The sequence below is a fragment of the Gossypium raimondii genome, chromosome 12, assembly GCF_025698545.1.
Source record: "Gossypium raimondii isolate GPD5lz chromosome 12, ASM2569854v1, whole genome shotgun sequence".
In the NCBI taxonomy this organism is placed as follows: domain Eukaryota; kingdom Viridiplantae; phylum Streptophyta; class Magnoliopsida; order Malvales; family Malvaceae; genus Gossypium; species Gossypium raimondii.
This window is the reverse complement of record NC_068576.1, coordinates 49,620,689-49,641,842: the sequence shown is the minus strand read 5'-3', so window position 1 is coordinate 49,641,842 and position 21,154 is coordinate 49,620,689. Positions and strand designations below refer to the sequence as shown.

The 21,154-nt window shown below is 34.5% G+C and overlaps 2 protein-coding genes and 1 pseudogene across 6 annotated transcripts; 1 reads left to right on the top strand and 2 right to left on the bottom strand.

Annotated features, from left to right (window-relative positions):
* Positions 1 to 262: 262 nt before the first annotated feature.
* On the bottom strand, positions 263 to 2,372 carry LOC105764781 (elongation factor 1-delta). Its single transcript, XM_012583540.2, has 8 exons — positions 2,217 to 2,372; positions 1,772 to 1,866; positions 1,557 to 1,673; positions 1,379 to 1,466; positions 1,157 to 1,280; positions 936 to 1,049; positions 618 to 779; positions 263 to 463 (listed from the first exon to the last, which is right to left on the bottom strand). Coding segments are annotated over exons 2-8 (693 nt in total). The 5' UTR covers positions 1,858 to 1,866; positions 2,217 to 2,372; the 3' UTR covers positions 263 to 461.
* Positions 2,373 to 3,584: 1,212 nt separating this feature from the next.
* Positions 3,585 to 9,339, top strand: LOC105764780 (uncharacterized; annotated as a pseudogene).
* A 6,716-nt stretch (positions 9,340 to 16,055) lies between these two features.
* On the bottom strand, positions 16,056 to 20,236 carry LOC105764779 (probable inactive leucine-rich repeat receptor-like protein kinase At3g03770). 5 transcript variants are annotated; one of them, XR_008192035.1, is made up of 8 exons: positions 19,833 to 20,236; positions 18,254 to 19,702; positions 17,690 to 17,835; positions 17,131 to 17,586; positions 16,853 to 16,878; positions 16,617 to 16,720; positions 16,260 to 16,469; positions 16,056 to 16,152 (listed from the first exon to the last, which is right to left on the bottom strand). XR_008192035.1 is itself a non-coding variant. In XM_012583532.2 (8 exons), exons 2-7 carry the CDS (start codon positions 19,620 to 19,622, stop codon positions 16,266 to 16,268), a joined length of 2,313 nt encoding a protein of 770 aa, XP_012438986.1. In that variant the 5' UTR covers positions 19,623 to 19,702; positions 19,833 to 20,232; the 3' UTR covers positions 16,056 to 16,152; positions 16,260 to 16,265. The 5 variants fall into 5 exon arrangements, 4 of the variants coding, with proteins under 4 accessions (XP_012438986.1, XP_012438993.1, XP_012438987.1 ...); XM_012583532.2 differs by having other exon boundaries at positions 16,609 to 16,720; positions 19,833 to 20,232; XM_012583539.2 differs by having other exon boundaries at positions 16,145 to 16,469.
* Between the last annotated feature and the right edge of the window lie 918 nt (positions 20,237 to 21,154).

Here is a 21,154-nt window from a genome sequence, read left to right as displayed (position 1 = left end):
CTTGATTTCCTTTTTTACCGCACTATTCTTTTCTAACAAAAATACTTAAAATTTAACTTCCTACTTTTCTACTTCCTACTTCCTATTTCCCATTTCCTCCTATCCTTCTAGCCTTAATTCAAGGCAACCGGGATTCTCTCCAGTTTTCCTCAACCGAATCGTACTTGAATCAAGCTTTACTCTCTCGTATTAACAATATACATTCTACCTACCTAAAATCGATCCAATTTTAGAAACTTAATCCCTCACAAACAAACAAATATCACAAACTAGATCTCTCTTTTTTTTTAAAAACCATCAGGTGTTTGATGCTCCATATTTATGATAAACGATCCATTGTCCAACACAAGAATAACGACAACTTAAATTAAGTTCTAGCAAAACAAAAAACATGAAAATCTCAAACATAACTTTGAAGGCCTCTCCAAGGAACTCCTACTGCAGGCATCCCAAATAGCAAATTCTGCAATAAGAGAAAAAAAAAGAACTGTAAGTAATAAGGTGAGATGAAAGTTCCAAATGCAATATACAAAATTTTGCTCCATACATCTGTCCTTCAAGCACAAAAGTATCAAATGAAACAAAAACGAAAACAATTCAGAATCTGAAGTACTTACATATTTTGTTGAATGCAACAATGTCACAACTCTGAACATACTCATTGATTGGTTCAACCGTCAGATGTTCCTCGATGAGAGTGTCAACTGACACCAAATCATCCACAATGGTCATCATAATTTGCAATTTCTTAATTCCATAACCAACGGGCACAAGCTTAGCTGCAACATGAAAAGAAATCCTATGTCATATGAAATACACTTCTAACCAATTCAACTTCAAAAAGCTAAAAATAAACTTCAGGCCTATTTTTCACAATCTAACACTAGATGGATAAAACTGCATACAATATAAACAATATTAGTTTAACCACTTACATGCTCCCCAAAGCAGTCCTTCCATCTGAACACTTCTTACCGCTTCTTCAAGTTTCTTCATGTCAGTCTCATCGTCCCATGGTTTAATATCCAACAACACAGAGGACTTGCCAGCTGAGACAAAAGAATAAAATCCCAAGTTAAAACAGTCAACTTAGAACCAAAAAGAAGTTTACAAGCATTAGTCAACACTCATAACAGAAACAAGTTAAAGAACTCACATTCTTTCTTCTTGCCAGAGGCCTTAACAGCAGCTGCACGTTCTTCAGCTGCCTTCTTTTCCTCCTCAGTCTCTTCACCGAACAGATCTACATCATCGTCGTCGTCATCCTCAGCAGCTGCAGCCTGCATTGCACAATATATTCAAGCAACTTATGGATCAGCAAATAACCAAATCACTTGATTTACTAAATTAGAACATATAAGCACCCGGATTAACTTGCCTTGGAATCAGCAACTGGAGGAGTGGCAACAGCCTCAGCAGGAGCAAATCCCTCAACAGTCACACCACAGCCTTCTTCAGAAACACCTCTAAATCAAACATTACATTTCTATCAACCATCCAAATCCCACCTAATAAACTTATAATTACGCATAAGAGTAGTAGACAAAAGAACTCACGAGATTCTCAAAAGGGCATCAATGTGTTTGTACCATCGAGAAACATTAACATAGCTAGACGATGGGGCACCAGATAGAGCTGCGTAGACGGTAATATCATCCTTTGAAGCTTGGTACCTGCAAAAACAAACATATGAACAAAAATCCTAAGCCAAACAAGATAGAACCTAACAACTATAGAACATTTCATTAAAGTATGGTTTTTGAAAAATTACCCAGAGATGTAACTGCGAGTAAGGAGATACTCATCCAGCTTCTTCAAGCCAGCAGCAGAACCCAGGTCGTTGAATGTGACAGCCATTTCTTGTTTCTGAAATTAAAATGAAATCAGAGAGAAATCAGATTATGAACTACTGTTTATGAAAACTATAGCCAAAACAAACAAGAGAAACGAAGGATGAGTTAACAAAGGATTCGATACACAACATCGTGAAAACAAGCAATCAAGAATGGCTCCACCAATAGCCAATCAAATACATGATTTCGGCTTCGGATCTATCAATAACACGATCAAACCACTAAGCTAAAGAAAACAAACCACAACAAAGCGCACAACAAAGATGAACTAAAGAACTTGAGAAACTGCCATGAAGATGGCGCGAACCAGTGACCATAATGAACCAAAACGGCACCAAGACTGAATGGAGATCTAGAACTTACCGGATATTGACAGAGAAACTGCGGCTCTGCTACTTCGTTGGGAGGTCTAGGGTTTTCAATGAAAACTGAGCGAAACTCAAATATGCTGACTCTGGCTTCAGGACGTGCCAATATTATCGGACGTGGTCAAATAAAGGGCTCTTTCATTTAATTTTGATGCCCCAAATGAAATTATAAAATGGGCTTGAAAATGATAAAAGCCCAATGGCAAAACATACTCTTAAAAACCCTTCACTACAATACGCTACAAAAGTAGATATGATAATTTTAAAATAGATATATATTAAAAACCGATATAATACACTATTGTTGTTGGATGTAAGAAAACCTTAAGTGGGTATTTGCAAGCTGCTGATCTGTGTCCACTAATAACTTACATCGGATTTTGCCCTTACCGTCATTTGTGTTATATGATTATGATTACCGGTTAATGGTGCACCAACTAGGTCGTTCAAAGAAATTCAGAGATGAAATTTTGGAAGAATAGAAAATAGTATAATTTTTATTTTGATCGATGTGTTAGGAAAAAGCTGAGGGATGGGATAAATATAGAAAATCGGATTAGAGATGAATCATAAATTATATAACGAATTAAAGTACAATTTTATAATTATATTAACATATAATTTCATAAAAAATTTATGAATTAAATGGTAAATTTATCATTTTTTGGGACCAAGGTTAGGAATGATATCGATTCAGTTTGATCGAGTTTTGGGAATTTTTTGAACCACCCATCATAATTCTATTCGATTTTCGATCTTTTCATATTAATTTTTAGTTTGAATTTTTAAACTTATTTTTAAAAAATTAAGTTTGTTTTATGGCTTTTGAATATTATTTGACAATATTTTAAAGTGTTCTTCACAATTTTTTCTAAAAAAACAAGAATTTTTAAATTATTTTTACTATTTTAAATATAAAATATTTTTATATGTTAAAAATTAAAATTAATTATATATTAAATAAAAAATAGAATTTAGTTGGTTCGAGTTGATTTTCAGTTTTTTTATTTTTCTTGCTTAGCCCCAAGACCACTCCCTGCTCCTTTGCTTTTGTCCTTGGGTAAACTACACTAGTAGTACCTAACTATTGGTAAGTTTCTTTTTTGGTCACTCAAAATCAATAAAAAAAAAAGATAAATTAAAGTAGCACAAAATCAATAACCGAGAGAATCAGAATTAAAAATTGGAGAAAGCTGAGATTTTTTGTGGCAGATTGATTCAAATACTGTTAATGACAAGAAGTGTCATTCTCCAGATAGCAGTAGGCATTAAATATCATGATTTTTTAGTTTGGGGGCAATCTTCTATCATAAGTCATCAGAAAGATTTGTGATCAAGAGTATGTTTTGGGCTCTAGAGTAATATGGCTGTCCTATTTAAATGTTTATTCCAGGAGTACTTAACCTTTCAAAATTTAACCCTGCAGTCACAGCCTGGTGGTTTGCTTTTCACAAAATTTGGTGGCAGTCAAACTTCTCTCCTTGACTTGGCATTTCTGGTACTGATTCTATCTTTTGAAAAGATTATCTTTCTCTCTCTCTCTGTCTCCCTCCCTGGTGGAGGCTGCCCAAGTTATTATCCTGTGGATGGTTATAATATTTTATTTACTATTGTAACAAATGGTGACTGTGGGTGCTTTTCAATGAGGGGTGGAAAGCTGTTTGCATATTGATACTTAGTCGTTTCATCCTTTCCAAGCTTCTTGATTAGTTTGTAATAAAAAATGTTGCATCATAATGGTCAGTTTAATATTGTTTGGAATTATCTTATGAGAACTGAATTGAGGGCAAATAATTGTTCTTACTTCGATCATCTTTTTAATTCAATTTGAGATAACTGAGAATGTTCAGCTTTGTTTTTAGTTGAGTTATTTCATTTGTATGCTACTTTCAGTAATTTTCTAATGATGCTTGAGCAGCTGTTCATATAATAAGAAAATTTGGGTTTCCTGTTTTGACCATAAGCTTCCATTTCCCTTGCAAATATACATTTCCTCCCACACACACAAAGCAGTTGTGCATGCATGCACGTTATGTCTTTTATGGGCTGTTGCATAGGCTATTCTTGATTTCAAGAGGGGTGATATTTGTTCTCTTTTTGATCTTTCTCAGGATAGTTTTGGTAGGTTGCATGACAGGGGGAAGGAAGTTTCGAAGTCGACAAAATTTTTGACTAAGCTTTTTCCCAATAGAGTGACCGTTCACATGCCACAGGTTCAGATGGTGCATCACGAATAATAGATTGTGTTTGTTGTATTGTCTGTATGTGTGTTTAAACGGAATATATTATTGAAGCTTATGTACTACTACAGGATGAAGCTCTGCTTGCATCTTGGAAGCACCAATTGGATCAGGATGCTGAAACTCTTAAAATGAAGGGGAATCTGAATCTCCTACAAACTGTTAGTATATCTTTTTCTTTCTTGGTCTTTAAATGCTAAAGATTGGTTTAAGTTGCTTTTATCATCTATTTGGAGCTTTAACATTCAGAGCAACATTTAGTTCTTTTGGATATCCTTGTGGAGTTTTGATACTCTTATATACTACTATGAAGGATATCACAATTGCATGGGAGAACTTCTGTGGCTAGTCACATACTTATTAAATCCACTAGGTTGATTGCTTGGTATGGCGTACTGTTGCTTGTACTTTGGAGTGTATAGTGGAATAAATTTACTCTGTTTTGAAGATTAGGATTTCGAATGACAGGGTATGCTTTCTCCAACTTCTGTATGAAACTTACTGTTGTTCCAGGGATGACTAGGTATATTGCTCCAATATGTAATTCTTGGTCAGGGTAGTACATACATCAAATCATTACCGAGATTTCTAACTTGTTGAGCGAGTATTTTCCAAGAGGGTTTGTTGGTTTCTGTTTAAGGTCTTTTTACATATAAGGTTCCTTGTAAAGTCTTTGCCTACAATGGTCAATTGCTTTATATGTTCTTTTCACTGACAGGAACTTGTTGAAATTCGGGCGATTCTTCCTTCTCTTTTTCTGGTGTTTTAGGTGGAAAAAACAACAGCACAAAGATTTTATGGCTCCTGAAAGTAACTTAGCCAGTGATTTATAGTATCTTTATGCATTGAGGATATACTTGGCTTTATGTTAGATGGGTTCTGAGAATTCTGCTCATGTAGTAATGGAGATTTGGCACATGTGAAAATGAAGTTTCATGAGAGTTCACTTGGAGATTAGAACTGTGAGTGGCATTAGATTATTAATGTTTTCACCCTTTGGGCATTCGTCCTTAAGGTAATCAAGTTTATAATGTCTTTGCCTGCCTCCTCACCTCCTCTGGCCCTTTCAGCATTGAGCCCCCTAACAAATTAGAGTTTGTGATTACTCATTTATTACCAGGATGAGGTTTAAATTAGTCTTGAATATGCTATGTTAATTGACTCCAAGCTTGAGCTTATTGAATGTTTGGCAACTCTCTTGACATGCTATGTTGTAAATGCGGCATGTTGTAAATGATACTACTGTTATACTTTCCATTGTGTAGGTTTTAGGTCGAAGTGGGATGGACTGTGAAGGGCTTGAAACTTTGCGCATCAAGGATCAAACCCTTACAAATGAAAGCAAGCTATCTTTTGGCATATCATCATCTCCATAATATCAGACAAAATTTCCCCAGAAATTTGTATTTTGGTATCTGTTGCAGGTGCTGAGAAAGTAGTTGGATGGGCTCTGAGTCACCATCTCATACTGAACCCTGAAGCTGGTTCCAGTTCGAGGCTTGTTTTGTCTTGTGAAAGGTACCTGATAGTTAATTTTGTCAATCTGGTTCAACTGCTTTAGCTACACAATTTTCAGATGGGAAGCACATAATTATGATGCAATTTCTATCCTGGCAGCATCCAGTACAGTGTTACAATCTTACAGGCTATCCAGAATGAATCTAAAAGCTTGAAAAAGTCACTTAAGGTCCTTGCCGTACTTTTGAGCAAAATGAGTTGCACTATCAAGTTTCATTTTTGTATCCTGATTCCCGAAGTTAGTGCATGCTTTCATGAGTCTGTCCACTAATCTTCATTGTGGTTGGTTTGCTGATCTCAGGATGTTGTAACAGAAAATGAATTTGAGAAAAGGCTTTTAGCTGATGTTATTCCACCCAGTGATATTGGAGTTGCCTTTGATGATATTGGAGCTCTTGAAAACGTGAAGGATACATTAAAGGAGTTGGTTATGCTTCCTTTGCAGAGGCCTGAACTCTTTTGCAAGGGACAACTAACCAAGGTTATTTAGCATATAGCAATGGGCTGTTTCTTTTAAAATATTGCTACTCAATTTTTGTTGGTTTGCAATATTTTTTGTTTCTATAAGTTGTAATCCTTCTATTCAATCTGAGTTGCCACTTTTTGGCACTATGGATTTGTTTTATTCTCTTTGTTTTCTAGGAATTCTCGTCCTTAACTTTTATGTTAATAGCCTTGCAAGGGCATACTCTTATTTGGACCTCCTGGAACTGGGAAGACTATGCTGAAAAAGGCTGTGGCTACTGAAGCTGATGCAAACTTCATTAAGATATCAATGTCAGGCATAACATCGAAGGTCAATTCTGCGGTTCCCTTTCAACTGATTTGGCTTTGCTACGGTATCATATCTTTAAAATATCTATTCTTTTGCAGTGGTTTGGTGAGGGTGAGAAATATGTGAAAGCTGTTTTTTCCCGAGCCAGTAAAGTTGCTCCTAGTGTTGTATTTGTTGACGAGGTTAGTTACCTATGATCCTCAATTTGTATTTTCAATTTACTCCAGTTTCATTGTACTTATCCTTCATCTTTGATGTGACTTATAAGTTGATAGCATGTTGGGCTTGAGGGAATATCCAGGGGAGCATGAAGCAATGCGGAAATGGTGAACTGGGATGGTCTGCGTACAAAAGACACTGAACGGGTTCTTGTACTTGCAGCCACAAATAGGCCTTTCGACCTTGATGAGGCTGTCATTAGAAGGCTGCCGTGGAGGTAAAGTATCACTTTGGCTCCTTTTGGAGGAAAGAGAAATGAAAAGATATGACTTACGCCCATTTCCTTTTCTATTTTCTTTTGAAATATTGAACTTTCTTGACATTCTTGTACACAACAATTGTCAGAATTTATAAGAAAAGCTATTTTGTTCTTCTCCCCTCTTTTGCTTCACTTTTTCAAAGGTTACCATTGTAATATTTCGTTGATATGCCAAATATATCCTTTAGATGCAGTCTAATTCTTGCACATACACCATGTGTGCATGTATCACCAGCTTACTCCAGTTTAACTTATTGGTACTTTGAGACCGTCTACTAACGGTTTCTAATTTGGCAGATTGATGGTAAATTTGCCAGATGCTGCAAATAGAGCAAAAATACTAAAGGTTATTCTTGCAAAGGAGGAATTGTCTCCTTATGTTGATTTTGATGCTGTTGCAAGTATGACAGAAGGATACTCCGGGAGCGATCTTAAGGTTATGACTAGTCTTTCCTAATATCCAATGAATATTTTCTTGTACCTTTTAGCTGACTGCTTTTTTTACTTTGTTATATTGCAGAATCTATGCGTGACTGCTGCACACCGTCCAATTAAGGAGATTCTGGAAAGGGAGAAAAAGGTTGGTATTGCGATCAATGGCCAGTGTTTACTATTTTTTTCTTATGGAAGGATTTTGGCCCTTTTATGTCTATGTAATGGTGTTGACTTCATGAAGTTAGGATTAATGGCCATAGCTAGATGGAATGAATTGGTTTAGTAGTCAGGATAGCCATTGTGATTTTTAGTGTTGAATTGACCATGTTATGCGGGGTAGATTAGGGGTGTAATCGAGATTAGATCCAGTTGTAAGAAGTTCATGCTTGAGCTTGACTCAAAATTTGAGGTTTGGCTTGAACTTTATCCAAAAAAAAGATCGAATGGTTGAACTCTTTCAATTATATTCATTTATCTGGTAAGAAATGAGTTCAATTTCATGCTTGACTGCAAACTTGATTGTTGCTTGAGCTCTGAGGTCAACTTCAAGTTCAGCTGCAAATTAAAATATCTTTAATACTACTTAAAAAAAGCTTGAGTTGAGCATTGAGATACTAAAATTTGGCTCACCCAATAGCCTCAAGTTGCTCAAGCTCGATTCTATGATGACCAAACGGAATTTGAGAGTTTTTTTCGACTCAAACGTGAATAGCTTACGAACTCTGGGTCTTGTGTACGAATGTTAGATGTGACCTTTCCTAGTGTATCGATGAAACTGATTTCTAAGGTTACAACTCTGAATCACTAACTTTCAACCAGCATGCAAAAGTTGACTGCTTAGATTTTTGTTTTCGTTTTGATTTACTGAAATAGTAAATAAAATGTATAGTTCTACGGAATCTACATCATCAGAAAGGGGAAACAAGGTATTGAAATGATCATCTCACTATTTGCATGTTGCCGATGTGTTTTTAATATTTTGTACATTGATGGCAGGAACAAGCTGCTGCTCTTGCAGAGAGCAAACCTCCTCCGTCTTTATGCAGGAGTGCTGATATACGCCCTCTAAACATGGTGGACTGCAGATATGCTCACCAGCAGGTAATTGGAAAACAAATATTATTGTAGTGTTTTTCCCTCCTAAGAAAGAAATTATTAACCAAACCACTTTAACAGGTATGTGCAAGTGTATCATCCGAGTCCGTAAACATGACCGAGCTGCTTCAATGGAATGAGCTATACGGCGAGGGTGGCTCAAGAAGAAAAAAGGCTCTCAGCTACTTTATGTGAAAGCTTCTTTGTACAAATGGTTCGTTTCTAGGCTTTTTCTTCTAAAATCCTGTATGCAAGTAATTTTGCTAAGGTGTTGCCTGTTGGAGAGTGTTCACTGGGAAAGCTATTTTGTTTGTAAAATCAAAGTATAGGTTTCTAACTCCGTTCTTGCTTCTCGGGCTAGTTTGGGGATGGGTTACATTTTAAGGTAGCGAAACATCCCAGGTCTTGTTTTCTTCTCCATCGCCGTGATGTTGGCACGAAGAGCATGTCTATTCATTAATTTTGTGTGTAACAACCCGTAGAAGGAAAGAGAGGATGCTGTGAATATGTAGTGATTCTTTTTCGTGTTTGTTGGAATTCCTGATCAATAAGCAATGTTAGCAGATTTTTTTTAGTTTCTTAAGCATTGCCCTTCGCGGAAACCTGTTGGTCCTGTTAATGAAACACTTTTTTGCATGTTTGGAAAAAAAATATATTGTTGGACCCAGTAATCTGATTGACTTGTTCTGTCCTAAATTTATGTAAATATATATTATCTTAAAATGGAAGTATCATAGAAAAAAAAGTAGTAAATAATATTTAAACAGGAAGTAAAAAAATTAGTTAATGATATTTAAATAATTTAGTATAATTATATAGAATATAAATTTTAAATGTTTTTAAATAATTAACATAAGTTATCTGTAAAATTTAATTTAAATATATGAAATATAGCAATCATATACTTCACCTTCAGATCATAATTTGGAAGCGTTGATGTAATTTTATGTCCTCGTAAATGGTTATACGATTAGTTATTTATGACTACATCGTAAGTTCATTAGAGATATTATTAGTATCATAATCATAATTACTAGTAAAATGCACAAGTAAACAAACCTATACTGTGAAGGCTTATAAAAATGATCAACAAATTGTGTAGTTTGGTGGAAATCTATACATTTGAAATAAAATTCAAAAAATGATATTCAGGTATTTTCACTTAAAAAGCATCAGATCTCTCAGCTTTTCTTTTTGGAGGAAAAGCATTTACAAACTGCTTTTGATTGTAAACAGTCACCAGGTTCCTTTCATGCTGAATGAGATTGGGTGGGAAACATGGAATTGGTCGTATTGACATGGTTGAAAACCGGCTTGTTGGCATGAAAAGTCGTGGAGTCTACCAAACTCCCTCCCGGTGGTGCAATCCTATTCAACGCTGTTCGTGAGCTAGTCTGTAACCTGTTATTACAAAACTCCGGTAAGGAAAATCTCGAACACACGATCGGAACTCGAAAAGAAAAAGAAGAAATAGGACAAGGCTCCAAGGCGTGTATCAAGCCACTATCTTTAAGGTTATATTCGCCCCCACTTATCTTCAGTGTGCAAATGAGTTCCAAGCAAATTAACCTCGAGGATACAATGAAGCCAATGACTATTTGCGTTTTGCACCGATTGAGAATAGTCCACTATGCACCGAGTAATGTGTAACAAAACTCAATTTTACAAAGGATTTCTGAGTAATACTTTATAGAATAATCTAATAATATTAGAAAATGAAGGAAGAGAAGAAATAATATTAGAATTTGTTGATATATTTCCAAATGAAAACCCATTCCTATTTATAGTAATTTTCTTGTCTCTTCATAAAGACATCTTTCAATAGGTGTCTTTATGAATAAATATATAATAATAATTATTCATTTAATTTTGTAACTATTCAAATAATATTTTTGAATAATTATAATTCTTTTTAAAAATCAAATGATATAACTTTTGACCAATGACCAAAAGATTTATCTTTTGATTAATTACACCATTCATTTATAGTTATTGGGATACTATAAATATTTGAAAATGTTCCAACAATCTCCCCATTTTCAAAATATTTAGATTTTGATATTCTTGAAAATCAATTTGCATAAATAAAGGTGTCTTACAATTGAACCTTCACTTAGTGAAAAACATGTTAAAGTTAATCAAAATTGCATGGTAGACTAAGCTTTGAACCAACTATTCCATTTGATTAACTGAATACATCTCACACAATGATTTCAACATCAGTCAATGCTTAGTATCTAGGGACATTATTATGGCCATGTGTCTATGTCCTCTTTTCATGAGTGCTGTCAGAGCCAAGCCCTTAAGCTCCTAGAAACGGCCACACTTCCACTCACATAGGTAGTTCCCATCAAAAGTGTTCCCGTAATTATAACACTCTAACATATTTATGTTATGGGTCCATTAAAAGTATATTACTCATCCTTCCCTTATCATTACGGGTACCTAGCACTTTAATCTTAAGATGAATTTATTTATAGTGCTAACAGTCACATACTAATGATGTACTTTGTCTCATTGCACTCAAGACTTGACGTTATACCAAGCGTTGAGTCGAGTTTCCATCATGGGTGACTCTAATTAATAGGCTTGAGTCCCATCCCTTTTGAGGTCCTTTTTACTGCATCTCTAGCAAGACTTTTGTCAAAGGATCGCCAAATTTTCACTTGACCTCACATAATTAATAGTGATCACTCCATCAGAGATTAATTGTCGGACATAACTATGTCTTAATCCAATGTGTCTAGACTTTCCATTATATACTTGGCTATATGTCTTTGCTAGAGTAGCCTCACTATCACAACGGATAGAAATAGGTGAAATTGGCTTAGGCCATAAAGGTACATCATAAAGCAAATTTCTTAACCATTCGCTTCTTTAGATGCAATGACTAATGCAATAAATTCTCACGCCATGGTGGAATCGGTAATATATGTTTGTTTCTTGGAACCCCAAGAAATGACTCCTCCACCAAGAATGAAGATCCATCCACTAGTAGATGCATGATCTTCCAAACTTGTAATCCAACTAGCATCCGAATACCCTTCTAAAACCGGAGGATATCCATTATAACACAATCCATAGTTAATAGTTTTCTTTAAGTACCTAAGTACTCTATTCAAAGCTTGCCAATGCAAACTACTTGGATTACTTGTGTACCTACTCAATTTTCCAACAAATATGCAATATCCGGTCTTGTACAAGTCATTATATACATAAGACAACCAATTAGACTTGCATATTTCAATTGATCAATTTTCCTACCAGCATTAGATACTAATTTTAATTGAGGATCCATGGGTGTAGATGCTGGTATACAGTTGAAGAGATCAAACTTTTTAAGTACATTTCCAATGTAATGTGATTCTGATAAAGCTATAGTGCTTTCACCTCGGGTTATTTTAATCCCAAGAATAACATCTGCTACACCCATATCCTTCATAGCAAAGTTGTTTGACAAGAATTTCTTTGTGTTTTCTATTTGTTCCAAATCCGTGCCAAAAATGAGCATGTCATCTACATATAAGCAAATTATGACACCCTTTCCATTATCAAATTTGCTATATATGCACTTATGGGATTCATTTATTTTATAGCCATTAGCTAAAACAACCTTGTCAAACTTTTGGTGCCATTGTTTTGGTGCTTGTTTAAGCCCATATAAAGATTTAACAAGCTAACATACCTTATGCTCTTGTCCTGGAACAACAAATCCTTCCAGTTGCTCCATGTACACTTCCTCTTCCAATTCACCATTTAAAAATGCAGTTTTAACATCCATTTGGTGAACAACCAAATTATATATAAAGGTAAGTGATATTAATAGTCTAATTTTAGCAATTCTTGCTACTGGAGCATAGGTATCAAAGTAATCAATACATTGTCTTTGTGTAAAACCTTTTGCTACCAACCTTGCTTTAAATTTATCAATGGTTCCATCGACCTTCATTTTCTTTTTGAAGATCCATTTACAACCTATTGGTTTGGAACCTGGTGGAAGATCAACTAAGATCCAAGTTTGATTTCCCATTATTGAATCCATCTCATCATTTATTGCTTCTTTCCAAAAGCGAGTCTTGAGATTTCACCGCCTCTTCAAATGTAATAGGATCAGATTCGGTATTATAACAATAAGGTATCTTATTGCATATACTTTCACCTTTTCCTTCTACAAGAAACATAATGAAATCTGGTCCAAAATCTTTTACCTTTTTAATCCTCATACTTCTTCTTAATTCTTGACAAGATTCATCATTATTATCAATTTGTTTCAATGGAATCTCATTCTCATTTGAAGAATGAATCAATTGTTGTGGTTGTAATTGTCTTAATATAGAATTAAATCTATTTTCATCAAAAATAGCATCTCTTGATTCAATAACAGTATTAATTGAAATTGAATCATTTGGTTCAATTACCATGAACCTATATGCCTTGCTATTATGTGCATAACCTATAAATATGCATTCAATTCCTCTTTCACCTAACTTTTTACGTTTAGGCGTTGGAACTTTTACAATAGCTCTACAACCCCAAACCTTCAAATAATTAAGGTTTGGTTTCCTTTTCTTCCATTGTTCATAGGGGGTTATTTTAGTTTCCTTATTAGGAACTCTATTCAATATGTGACAAGCTGTTAGAACAGCTTCTCCCTAAAAACCTTGTCCAATACCTGAATATGATAACATTGAATTTACCATTTCAGTCAAGACTCTATTTTTCTTTCAGCTACACCATTTTGTTGTGGTGTGTAAGGGGCTGAAACTTGATGGACAATTCCAGTGAGTTCAAAATAACTTGGATTATAGTATTCTCCACCTTTATCCGATCTTAAGCACTTGATAAATGATTCACATCAAGTTCAACTTGATTTATAAACTTTAAATTTATCAAGCACTTCATCTTTTGAATGCAATAAATATACATAACAATATCTAGAACAATCATCAATAAAAGTAACAAAATATTTCTTTCCACCTAATGTAGGAGTATTATGCAAGTCACATAAATCACTATGTATCAAATCAAGCAATTTTGTTTTCCTTTTAACCTTAGGGAAAATATTTCTTGTAATTTTAGTCAACATACAAGTATTGCATTTTTCAATATTATTATTAAAACCGAATTAAATCTAATTTATACATGTCATTCAATTTTCTATAATTCAAATGACCTAATCTATAATGTCACAAACAAAATGATTCAACCATATAAGCGAAATAGTATTTTTATTCTTATTAATAATATTAAGTTTGAACATGCTTTCATACATATACCCTTTTCCCACAAAAATTCCTCCATTAGACAAAATAAACTTATCTGCCTCAAAAACAAGTTTGAAACCAAACTTATTCAACAGACTTCCAGACACTAAATTTTTCCTAACTTCTGGTACATAATATACATCATTTAAGGTTAAAACCTTTCCGGAAGTGAATTGTAGTTCAACAGACCCTTTGCCTTTAATTGTTGCGGTGGAAGAATTTCTCATGTACAAGACATTGTCATTTTCACATTGTGTGAACTTTGTGAACATGCTTTTGTCTTTGCACACATGTTTGGTTGCTCCGGTATCAATCCACCATGTATTATCATCTTGTGCCATATTAATTTCAGATATCATTGCAACAAACTTTTCGTTATTATCAACCTTAGAAGATGATTTCTTCTTTAAAAATCGACATTCATTCTTGAAATGTCCCGGCTTTCCACAATGATAGCATGAACCCTTTTGTTTCTTTTTGAACTTAGGTGCTCTATCAGCCTGATTGAACTTTCTTTTGAATGGTTTAGTAGTCTGTACTTCTTCCGTAACATGTACTTTGGCATTTTCAAAATTTAGGTTCTGATCTTATTTTCGATACTCTTCTTCAATACGAAGATGATTTGCCAAAGCCTCAAGAGATATTTCCTCTTTCTTTTGTTTTAGACTTCTTTTAAAGTCTTTCCAAGATGGAGGAAGTTTGTCTATTATAGAGGATACCACAATCATTTCATCCATTTTCATATCATATTGCTTAAATTGATTCAGCATCTTTTCAATATCACGAAATTGTTTCATAACAGAACGACCATCAACCATTTGATAATTATTGAAACTACTGACAAGAAATTTCTTACTTGTAACATCTTCGGTCATGTATCTTGCCTCCAATTTGTCCCATAATTCTTTAGCGGTGACGTCGTTTTGGTAGTTGTCGAACAAACCATCAGATAAACCATTCAATATGTGGCCCATGCACATGTAATCAACATTGTCCCATTTTTGTCTTTCTCGGGTTGCAGCAACAGATTCGTTTTCATTCTCTTCAGGTCTTGGAGTATCCAAAACATAAGCAATCTTCAAAGTTGATAACAAAAAGTGCATCTTTTTCTGCCATCGTCGAAAATTGCCACCATCAAAACGATCAAGTTTAACAAAGTTGGAAGCCAACTCCCTTAGTGTTCCACTTTCATGTGTTGTGGTAGTCATCATGAATTATAACCTTAAAATTGTTATTACAAAACTCCAGTAAGGAAAATCTCGAACACACGATCGGAACTCGAAAAGAAAAAGAAGAAATAGGACAAGGCTCCAAGGCGTGTATCAAGCCACTATCTTTAAGGTTATATTCGCCCCCACTTATCTTCAGTGTGCAAATGAGTTCCAAGCAAATTAACCTCGATGATACAATGAAGCCAATGACTATTTGCATTTTGCACTGACGAGAATAGTCCACTATGCACTTGAGTAATGTGTAACAAAACTCAATTTTACAAAGGATTTCTGCAGAATACTTTATAAAATAATCTAATAATATTAGAAAATGAAGGAAGAGAAGAAATAATATTAGAATTTGTTGATATATTTCCAAATGAAAACTCATTCCTATTTATAGGAATTTTCTTGTCTCTTCATAAAGACAACTTTCAATAGGTGTCTTTATGAATAAATATATAATAATAATTATTCATTTAATTTTGTAACTATTCAAATAATATTTTTGAATAATTATAATTCTTTTTAAAAATCAAATGATATAACTTTTGACCAATGACCAAAAGATTTATCTTTTGATTAATTACACCCATTCATTTATAGTTATTCGGATACTATAAATATTTGAAAATGTTCCAACATAACCATTCAAGTTAAAGATTCACTTGCATTCAAAGTATGCTGAGCTAGTTTATGCAGGAAGGTGGTTTGATCCACATCACGAATCAACGAGAAGACTAGATCACCACCACCGGCTCCGTAACTCTGAAACTATACAAAGGGCCAGTTTCTGTAGCTAGTCGGACCAGTGGCCATAGCTTGTACAGGGAGGAAATCTCCTCCTTTGAGAGTGGTTATATATATATTCAAGTTGTGATGCTGCTGGGTTTATTAGGCTCTTAGGTTCAGCAGCTAAAAAATTGGATTCCAATTGATAAAAAACCGATTACAATATCATAATTTTAATGAAATTATCACATGGAAAGAACTATATATATATATACAGTGATTGAACCAACCTATTGTTAAGCATGGGAAATATTTGGTTGGAGATGTGCAGCATGTTGCAAATTCCAAAGGATGTCATCGAAAGTTGGGCGGCTCCACAATTCTGGACAAATGCACTTATATGTTAAGCTAATCACCACTGTTATTGATTCTTCTGAACACGTCGCTAACACTACTGGGTCCATCAACCTTACACGCCCTTCCTGCTTGCTTAATGATGCCTGTTCAAATTTATTCCAACTATAATAATCTCACTGAAGTTTCAATAAAAGATAGCAAATAACTAGGGTATACTAGTATCTTAATAAATCCAGAGAAAACGTCACACAGTAACAATTCATAGTTTAAGTCACACCGTACCAATTCACCTCGTAGAGTCGCCTCTGTTTTAGCAGGTACGGAAGGACCAAGCATTGATTCCAGCAAGATGAGTCCAAAGCTATAAACATCATCATCTAATCTTGTCATTTGCCTGAACATATTGTCCACATAGTAAGCATCTCAGCTTAAAACTGCTAATATACATAGCTCACCTAAAAAATAAGATTAGATTTGATCGCCTCAACATTAAACAATGATCACATCAAAAGAAAATAGTTCTTACCATGATTTAGGTTCCTGTCCTTTTGTCTGAAAATCAAGAATAAGATGTAAGTTTGCAATCAATTAAAACCAAGGATCAGCAAATCGGACTCTTACTTACAGGTGTAAAACCAAATATTTTGATTTGAGATTCAAAGCTCGATTGAGTTTCACTTTAAAGTTTGAACTTCACCCGAGCTCGTTCAATTAGACTTGATGAAACTTGTTTTGTTTGATTACTTAAAACATAAAATCAAATTTGATTTTTTTTAAAATCGATCGTTTACGCCCTACCCTTACCCCATAGTTGCCCGTTTCTTCGGAGATAATTGATAGCCCATAGTCACCCAACTTTGCCAATCGATGTTCATTGATCAAGATGTTAGTTGTCTTCAATCTGTTGTGGAAGAAACCAGGAATAACTCCAGTATGCAAGAAATGCACTGCCTTGCAAACGCATATCAGAACTGCTAATCGTTCAGGCCAACTGAGAACTTCTCCAGGAGAATTTTCAGAGAGATGAGAACGAAAATTCCCATTAGGAATATATTCAAGCACGAAGAAGACTCTGTTTATACTGCAATGATCATCTTGTTCAACTTCAATGCAGTGCCCCAAAATGCAAACCAAATGTGGGTGTCGAATCTTCGCCAGCATATCCAACCTGAGTTTCAGGTTACGGATCGAGTATTTCTTGGATGTGGGCAGGCATCTTATAGCAACTTGGGTTCCATTCTTTAATAACCCTTTGAAAATCTGGGAAAGGATTGAATAGCTGATTCAGTGATGAATAACTGAAAATGGGTCATTCTTTTCATGGAGATTTATGTAATGTAAAGTTCCAGAATCTAGAATTTACCTTTCCGTATGAACCTTCGCCGAGAAAAGCCGAGCTATCGAAATTGTTTGTAGCTTCCTTTAACTCTTCCAGACTGAATGATCGACAACTTGGAAGAATTTGTACCTCCGACTTTGAAGATTCAAAAACATGTCCTGAAGAACAATCTAAGGGAAAAATGAGATATCATCACCCTACGTATTTACATCAAATTTTCTCCTAGATTTTCTCTTTTATTTCAATTCGGATATATTCAAAATTTTAAAAGGTCGTACTCTTGTGACCATATCCAAATATGCATTAGACAAACATTGGACACTAATCTTCAAGAAAAATGAAGAGTCGAAGCATGAAAATTTTTCTCATAGAAAACCTCCCCTACTTGGACTCTAGTATGAGTTTCTTACATTATTCAGACTCAGTTGTGAGTCTTGGATATTGGATACGTATCCAATATGAGTTATCTTGAATTGTTTCTAAAGTTTTCTATAGCCATATATCCGTATATGTGTTGGACATAAGTCTCGGATATAAGTTCTTCAAGCAACATAATGAAGGACAACTGTATTCTAGTGAATAACCTACTTGGATTGGTTAAAATCTCAGATGATAACCCTGCTGTTGAGTTCTCTGGTACTGATTTCTGCAGTAAATGTTGCTCCGATATCACGCGAGGGCAGTATCTTCGACACACAATGAGAAGGCCAATAGCCAAAAGTACAATGAGAACTGCAATTCCAACAATGAGACCAACCGATACTCCTATGCCCTTGCCACCATTATTGCTCTTATAAACATGAACTTTAAATTCTCTGCAATATGATTCTGGATGCTGATGATGTCCGGCAATGGATAAACAATTGCCACTGAACTTAATAACTCTGTTATCTCTTGTTTCAGAGTTTAAACAAGAAGGCAAGCTTCCCATTAGCCTATTGTTTGATATATCAACGAACTCAAGGTTTCTCCCACAGTTTAGATTGTCTGGAAGGGAGCCTTTCATTGTATTTGATGCTAAATTCAAGTGAGCGAGGCTTGGTAAGGAGAAAAGTTCAGGTGGAGGTTTGCCAGTTAACATATTAAATGACACATCAATGTGTTGAAGCTGATTTAATTGGCCATATTGTGTTGGGATTTCCCCCGTGAAAGAGTTGTTGTTGAGGAAAACCATAAGCAACCCTTTAGGTAATGTTGGCAGATGAGAACCCAATTTGTTTCCCCTCAAATCAAGCAGTTTCAGATTTGTTAAGCTGCTAAGATCAGGCAAATCCCCTGAGATTTCATTGCTAGATAAATCAAGATCAACAAGTGTTTTAATACCCTCTATTGAAGATGGAAATGGACCTTTCAATCTATTCTTCTTCATCCTCAGAGTTGTCAGATTTGGCAAAGAGTTTAACCAGCTTGGAACTGTATCATTAAACACATTATCATCCAATACAAAAGTTTGAAGCTTCAATAATGTGAACATTTTGGGAGGGATTGAACCAAAGAGGAAATTTGAGCTCAAATCCAAGTATTCAAGTGAAGATAACCTACGGATTTTATCAGGAAGAGGACCCCAAATGCCTAAAGAGATTAAACTGAGAGTCTTCAAGCTTGAAAGCCTTGAAAGAGTTGTAACAAAAGAATCCATTGAAAAGCTGTGTGATAAAGTCTTGTTTGGTATTGGGAAACCAGCAAAATCACTAGCCTTAGTTGCAGGCTTATCTCCCATTATATTGAGCTCAGTGACTGAGTTGAACTCGCATGTGATGTTCAAGTTTGCAGATGGTGGTAAAGAACAAAATTCTGTTTTTCTATCGTACCATATCTCAAGTTGCTTTGGGTACTCCAAATGCTTCTTTAGCTGAAGGAGAACTTGGCTTTGAGAGGTTTGTAATTGAGAGTCACATAAAACAAATAAACTCCATGAAAGACATGATATCAGTAAAAACAAAGTGCAAAACTCCATGGAAAAGTTTCAAAGTTTTCTGTTTTTTAACATATAATTCAGTCCGAGCCAGATATGAGAGGAAGAGAAAGCACTTGAACCTGGTGAAAAGCAAAGGAAACCCAGATACGAACATGTTACTAAAAAACATTTGAAACAGCAGACACCGACAAAGACATGATACATTCTTGTAAATAAGTTTGCGGAAAACAAGGTAATGAAATACAGCACCTGAGATTCTTCAAAGGTAAGGAGAATAATTGATCTTTTTCCCCCTCTAGAACTGGAATCTAGTTACTCTTGTTTGTTCTTTCATTATGAAATCAACACCAACCACTGGTAAAGAATGATAGATTTTCTTTTCCTTTTTGGCTTTTGGGGTTAATGCGTTTACTACACCCACATGGCCGTGTTCTTGGAGATTTCAAGCTATTCCCAACAGCAAAGGAATCGGATTCTATTCGGAGTTAAAAAACACGCAGTGGTGAAAGCAGTTGTTTAGCTTCCAAGCAGTATTTGCTAAAAAAGTACAAGAAAATTATCCTGGAAAAGAGCGCCAGGAAATTGAAAATTGCCAAACTTTGCTTATTTTATCATTTTAGACCACCAAACATTGAATTAGGTTCACAACATGGGTGGCCCTAAGACATTGATTTTAAAAACAACAGACTGGAAATGAAAAAAAAAACCGGATTGGTCTTGTTTTTGACTGATTTTAATTTAATCTTTTTCGATTTTGTAAGTGGATCCTGGTTTAATTATGATCAAAATCATTACCCCAAGAAAGGCACAAACAGCTGCCAAGTTTAAAATGAATTTCTTTCGGGCTGGCGGCGCTCAACAAGAAAAATCATGAAATTAAAATTTTATCCCAATCATGTAAAAAAAATGTGTTCCAATAGTGGTGTTTACAATTTTAAAAGGAGAATTTTTTAAAATTATGCTTCTAACTTTGATTTAATGTGTAATTTGATACATGAATTTTAACTCGATTATGGTTTAAATATATACATGAAATTTTTATTTTGATTCAATTATACATATTTAAATAAATAAATACATCAACTTATATTTATATTGGATAAATATAATTATTTGTATATGAAATATATAAACATAAAATGACACTATCTTAATAATTGTATTAATAATTTGTGACGACGGTTCAAATCAAAATTCAAAGTATAATCAAAGTTCATGTATAAAGTTACACATTAGACCGAAGTTCATATATAGTTTTAATATTTATCCCATTAAAATATTATTATTCGAATAAACTCAAATTAAATTTAATTTTGTTTAGTTTTGAAGGTTAAAAAGCTCTACAGTTTGTTAAAATATTCAATCGAACTTTTCTGAAAAAATTATGTTCAATTTAATTCTTAAATGTTAAAATGTATTAACTAACCTTTTGACTAATAGTTTTCATCGTTAATTGTTACTGTGTTGATGCGATCGTGAACAACAGTTGAGTCAACAATTATGATACTAACATATCATTACCGTGTGAGAAAAAATCATAAAATTTATAAAATAAAATATAAAAGGTCCAA

Excerpts from the sequence above, each read along its gene's own strand:
- LOC105764779 (XM_012583532.2), bottom strand. The coding sequence starts at position 19,622 with ATGGAGTTTTGCACTTTGTTTTTACTGATATCATGTCTTTCATGGAGT. Across the intron at positions 17,587-17,689 it reads GCGAAGGTTCATACGGAAAG|ATTTTCAAAGGGTTATTAAA; the intron begins GTAAATTCTAGA and ends ATCCTTTCCCAG. Across the intron at positions 16,470-16,608 it reads CGACTCTACGAGGTGAATTG|GCATCATTAAGCAAGCAGGA; the intron begins GTACGGTGTGAC and ends AAATTTGAACAG.
- LOC105764781 (XM_012583540.2), bottom strand. The coding sequence starts at position 1,857 with ATGGCTGTCACATTCAACGACCTGGGTTCTGCTGCTGGCTTGAAGAAG. Across the intron at positions 1,674-1,771 it reads ACTCGCAGTTACATCTCTGG|GTACCAAGCTTCAAAGGATG; the intron begins GTAATTTTTCAA and ends TTGTTTTTGCAG. Across the intron at positions 1,281-1,378 it reads CTCCAGTTGCTGATTCCAAG|GCTGCAGCTGCTGAGGATGA; the intron begins GCAAGTTAATCC and ends TGTGCAATGCAG.